Genomic DNA, 6000 nt, shown 5'->3' on the forward strand with positions numbered 1-6000 from the left:
CCAACTAACGGAGTTGTAGAAGGTGTGACAAAGAAGGTGCCTAAGAAATACAGCAAACTGTCCATACCTGAGGCCTTGGAAACTGCCAAGCAAAGACTCACAGCCTTGGCCAGCCGCTTGAGGAGGTACACCAGAGCGATAGAAGGCAGGAGAATAAACCAGCTGTTCTCCACAGAACCAGCAAAGGTGTACTCTCAGTGGCAAGGGAACAATAAGAGAACAGCACCACCAAGGCTGGAGACGGAGCAATACTGGAAGAGCATATGGGAGAAGGACACAACCCATAATGGCAATGCTCAGTGGCTAGTGGATCTGAGGGCAGACCATAGCGACCTCCCTGAACAGGGTCCAGTAACCATCACAGTGGCAGATATCCAAGAAAGGGTCTCCAGTATGAAGAGCTGGACAGCACCAGGGCCCGACATGGTTCACGCCTACTGGCTGAAGAAGCTGACTGCACTCCACGAGCGTCTTCAAGCACAAATGAACCAGCCGCTAGTTAACGAGAGACACCCGGAATGGCTAACCGAAGGTCGAACGGTCCTGATCCCCAAGGACCCCAAGAAGGGACCGGTCCCATCCAACTACCGACCAATAACCTGCCTCAGTACTACATGGAAGCTCCTGTCAGGCATCATATCAGCTAAGATGAACAGGCACATGGGTCAATACATGAGTGGGGCACAGAAAGGGATTGGCAAGAATACCAGAGGCGCAAAACACCAGCTACTGGTAGACAGAACAGTCAGCCAAGACTGCAAGACTGACCAACCTGTGCAATGCCTGGATTGATTACAAGAAGGCCTATGACTCAATGCCCCACAGCTGGATACTGGAATGCTTAGAATTGTACAAGATCAACAGGACCCTAAGAGCCTTCATCAGGAACTCAATGGGGATGTGGCGTACAACACTAGAGGCCAACTCCAAGCCCATAGCACAAGTCACCATCAAGTGAAGCGCCTTGAGTATGAAGCGCCTTGAGGCGACTTTTGTTGTGATTTGGCGCTATATAAATAAAATTGAATTGAATTGAATTGAAGTGCGGGATCTACCAAGGAGATGCTCTGTCCCCACTGCTGTTCTGCATAGGCCTGAACCCCCTCAGTGAGATCATTAACAAGACTGGCTACGGATACCGACTACGGAACGGAGCAGTTGTCAGCCACCTCCTGTACATGGATGACATCAAGCTGTATGCCAAGAGTGAACGAGACATTGATTCACTGATCCACACTACCAGGCTATACAGCAATGACATTGGAATGTCGTTTGGACTGGAGAAGTGTAGTCGAATGGTAACAAAGAGAGGGAAGGTAGTCAGAACTGAGGGGATTGAACTACCAGAAGGCAACATTGCAGACATAGAGGACAGTTACAAGTACCTGGGGATCCCGCAGGCAAATGGGAACCATGAAGAGGCCGCTAGAAAGGCTGCAACCACCAAGTACCTGCAGAGGGTCAGGCAAGTCCTGAGGAGTCAGCTGAATGGTAAGAACAAGATCTGGGCCATCAACACCTACGCCCTGCCCGTGATCAGGTACCCTGCTGGGGTAATAGGCTGGCCAAAGGAGGAGATAGAAGCCACTGACATAAAGACAAGAAAGCTCCTTACCATGCATGGAGGGTTTCACCCCAAGTCCAGCACCCTGAGGCTGTACGATAAGCGGAAGGAAGGGGGCCGGGGACTGGTGAGTGTCAGCACCACAGTCCAGGATGAGACAACGAACACCCAAGAATACATTGGGAAGATGGCCCCAACTGACCGAGTGCTCAGTGAATACCTCAGGCAGCAGAAACCCAAGAAAGAGGAGGGAGACGAGGAACCATCATGGAAGGACAGGCCCCTGCATGGTATGTACCACCGGCAGATAGAGGAGGTGGCTGATATCCAGAAATCCTACCAGTGGCTGGACAAAGCTGGACTGAAAGACAGCACAGAGGCACTAATCATGGCAGCACAAGAACAAGCTCTGAGTACAAGATCCATAGAGGCTGGGGTCTATCACACCAGGCAAGACCCCAGGTGCAGGCTGTGTAAAGATGCCCCAGAGACAATCCAGCACATAACAGCAGGGTGCAAGATGCTAGCAGGCAAGGCATACATGGAACGCCATAACCAAGTGGCCGGCATAGTGTACAGGAACATCTGTGCCGAGTATAACCTGGAAGTCCCGAGGTCAAAATGGGAGATGCCCCCAAGGGTGGTGGAGAATGACCGAGCTAAGATCCTGTGGGACTTCCAGATACAGACGGACAAAATGGTGGTGGCTAACCAACCGGACATAGTGGTGGTAGACAAACAGAAGAAGACGGCCGTAGTGATCGATGTAGCGGTTCCGAATGACAGCAATATCAGGAAGAAGGAACACGAGAAGCTGGAGAAATACCAAGGGCTCACAGAAGAGTTCGAGAGGATGTGGAGCGTGAAGGTAACGGTGGTCCCCGTGGTAATCGGAGCACTAGGTGCGGTGACTCCCAAGCTAGGCGAGTGGCTCCAGCAGATCCCGGGAATAACATCGGAGATCTCTGTCCAGAAGAGCGCAGTCCTGGGAACAGCTAAGATACTGCGCAGAACCCTCAAGCTCCCAGGGCTCTGGTAGAGGACCCGAGCTTGAAGGATAAACCGGCCACAGGGGCGTGCTGGGTGTTTGTATATATACCACTCATATATATTCAAATCATTTAAAAAAATGTTCATTTACCTGTTACTACCACACACCAAATCCGGTCGTTGGTAATTGCTTGCTTGTGTAGCCACTAGGTAACAAAAGCTCAACACTTTGCCTGCATCCTGGAGCACTTCTGTTGTGTTTTGTACGTGTTTTGGAGTTTGTACATGCTTTGTCTCTAGGGGCCACCGTAAATCTACTTTTATTTATTCTCTCCACATGAAATGTAATAAATAAATCATATATTACAAAAACCAACTATTCGCAGTTCAACTTTTAGCTATTTAAATTTTTAGCTTTTTCCTTTTAAACAAATTTTAAGTAAAACAACACAAAACACTGCAAACCACAACACAATTACATATAAATGAAAATATGAAAACAAAATGAAGATGCACATTCTCTGTCATATGGGCCTGCATGAATAAACTTTGTGAATCTTTTAACATCCACAACTGTGATTACTATACCTTTCTAATGTGACGTTGTTGTCCCTGGCTCTCTTTCTCTCTCTCTCTCTCGCCTGCTCTGTTCCTGTGCTACTGCGAGTGTAAATTCCACCCCTCCCCCCTCTTCCCAGCACAAAGCACAAGGCTCGTGTGCTGAGTGAAGCAGAAAAAAAGAGTGAGAGAGAGGGAGAGAGAAAGAAAAAAAAAACCCACGGCTGGCGATAAGGATCCGGCTCGTGTCGTTCACTTCAAAGATCCGGCTCTAAGAGCCACTTCGTTCGCGACCGACACAGCATCCATAATTTAAGACAAATGTATTATTATTACCATATTATTCCATTTGAGCACACATAAATAAAAAAAAAAACACAAAATATTCTTAAATACAGTGGAACCCTGACTTACGAATACCCCATGTCACGAAAAATTCAAGTATGATACCAAATAACACAAGTGAAAACTGAAAAGCTGGATCAGATCACTGACAATGAGCCAGTCCATTCAGATCAGTTCAGTGGTGTTCTTCATTCACTTCATCACTGCAAGTTCAAGCACTAATGTAGCTTACAGGAAGCCAAAAGCAATAATTACTAATTAACAGTACTATATAAAGTATCCTGCTCTGCAATTTCAAAATTTCCCTCCACATAAACCACCACATAAAATCCATTAGTGAGCCAATGGTAGCAAAATGTTTGCAGGAAAAAGGCTCATTTGATTATTTTCCCATCATGCACATAATTGGAGAACCTGTTTTACATAAGTAACAACAAAACTGTTATACCATTTTTCAATTTAGCACAGTAATGCTTTATGGAAAAATGGACTGTCAATGAAGTAGCATCTTACTTTGGAACATATTACACTAAACACTGAGCACCAAAAATGAATCCAATAACACCAAATTCTGAAAACTCATGAAAATATGTTTTTATTTGCTGTAGGTTAGGTTACTGCAGTTTTCTCCTTTGTGATACAAACAGGAAGTTACAGTATTTCTGCCTACAGCTTCAAAATGCAGAGACTAACAGAACACTGTTTCACTGTGAATGAGAGTTTAGAAAGATCAAAAAAATTGTATGATATGAGAAACATAAAGTGAATTTCACTACTCCCATTACTTCTACTTAGCCTGTATCTAAAAGAAAATGGTAATAAAATTAAGAGAAATTGATAAATGTGTAACGTCAACAATGTCTGTCTTGTCTGGGTTACCTGTGTACAAAAGCATTAGCATTTTTTGTATGAAACAAGTATTTTTTCAGGTACTTTCTGAACATCTTATCTCGTATCCCATAAATAATTGGACTGATGATTCGAGGCAAAACATGTATTAGTATTGAGACTGTGTAGCGGATAGTCAGTACTCCACTTGGAAACAAGGATGTCAAACCATTGAGCAGCAAATCATGCACGTAGTTGAGCATGCACAGCAGCAGCTGGAAGCCGTGCAGCAGTACAGTGTTTCTTGCTTTCCTGGCGTTTGCAGCAGCTGCCTGTGCAGCGAAAAGAATTCTGAAATATGTGTAGACAAGGATGAGCCAAACAATAACCAGAAATACAATGTTGGATATATCTTTCTTCTTTTCTAGCTCAGGAGGTCTGAAAGTTGTTTTCCAAAGGCAGAAGACTCTTGAATGAAAGAAATCTCTGGATTCTGTGGCCAAGATGGTGAATAAATCTGGCAGAATTGTAAGTGAACTTAGCACCCATATCACTGTGATCACAACGGTTACATTTTTGACTGTACAGATCTGTGAGTGCTGGAGAGGGAAGCATATGGCAACATAACACTCTACTGCCATCACAGCGAGGGTCATTGGAGTGTTAAGGCTGGAAATTATCGCAATCACTAGCAAAATAATACAGAAGGGCACATGAAGAGTGAAAATGGCGTAACTGAGAACTTGAAGGAGGGTGAACATGATGAGCAGGAGGATATCATTGATTACCAGATGAATGTACAGGATGTAACGAGGATTTGTGTTGAAAACCTGAAGAGAAGGACAGGATTTAGAACATGAAAGGTGAATTATTCCACTAAACATTGAACGGTGGATAAAAAACAACTGCTCCAGTGACCAAACTTGGACGTCCAAAAAATCACTTAAAAGACGTCACTCCAACGTCTCTTTGCGCGATGGAATGTTCACCGTGCAGAACATATCACATTCTGTCGTCTAGTATGTAGTTCTAAATGGATGTAATAAATAGATGCAAAATTTATGAGCAGGATACAGACCTCATGTTTTTTGAATGTGTGCAGCAAGGTGCCGTTGACATAGATGATGGCGATACTGAGGACCACAGTTATCACATTCTTGACAATAGCTATGTTTAACGGGTCCCGATACATAACTGTTGTCAAATTCATGGCAGCATTTGAAAGGTTCTTGAGTTGGCCAAAAAACCTGTAGACATCATTGATTGTTATGGCAGGTTGTAACACAGAAGGTGTTAACTTTAAAAACACGGCAAAGTGTTGATATCTATGAGCATTCCTTATCTGATTAATAATAATCTTAGAAATCTTAAATATTCTGCAACACTATTACACCAACCATAAAACACCATATCCAAGAATCAAAAATAATTCATTTTGCATAAGCAAATAATTTACATTTCAGAAAATGCATTTTCTGCAATGTAATTCACCATAAGTTATTTATTCTCATCAATTTTATAAAGTTCAAAAACCTTTCTGCTCCAGTTTACAACAAACTATGCTTTTCTGCACTAAACTCTGCTTTAGTTAAGTGTGAACTGCAATAAGACATTTTCATTAAAGAAAAAACTCCACATGTTTGTCCTATAACATTAACTTAGTCACAACGAGCTGGATAATAGTAGCATTCTCATTCAAAGCAGTAACTTAAATC

At 43.5% G+C, this 6000-nt stretch overlaps 1 protein-coding gene across 1 annotated transcript; it reads right to left on the reverse strand.

Moving 5' to 3' along the window:
* Positions 1-4275: 4275 nt before the first annotated feature.
* LOC146575082 (odorant receptor 131-2-like) lies at positions 4276-5609 on the reverse strand. Its single transcript, XM_085275658.1, has 2 exons — positions 5364-5609; positions 4276-5115 (listed from the first exon to the last, which is right to left on the reverse strand). Exons 1-2 carry the CDS (start codon positions 5493-5495, stop codon positions 4333-4335), a joined length of 915 nt encoding a protein of 304 aa, XP_085131784.1. The 5' UTR covers positions 5496-5609; the 3' UTR covers positions 4276-4332.
* Between the last annotated feature and the right edge of the window lie 391 nt (positions 5610-6000).

The sequence above is a fragment of the Mchenga conophoros genome, linkage group LG5 (assembly GCF_057382185.1).
Source record: "Mchenga conophoros isolate Kocher_MC1m ecotype Shallow Benthic linkage group LG5, M_conophoros_male_GT1.1, whole genome shotgun sequence".
Lineage (NCBI taxonomy): Eukaryota > Metazoa > Chordata > Actinopteri > Cichliformes > Cichlidae > Mchenga > Mchenga conophoros.

Coding starts and splice junctions, on each gene's coding strand:
- LOC146575082 (XM_085275658.1), bottom strand. CDS start 5,495: ATGAATTTGACAACAGTTATGTATCGGGACCCGTTAAACATAGCTATT. Junction 5,116..5,363: donor ACACATTCAAAAAACATGAG/GTCTGTATCCTG, acceptor CCTTCTCTTCAG/GTTTTCAACACAAATCCTCG.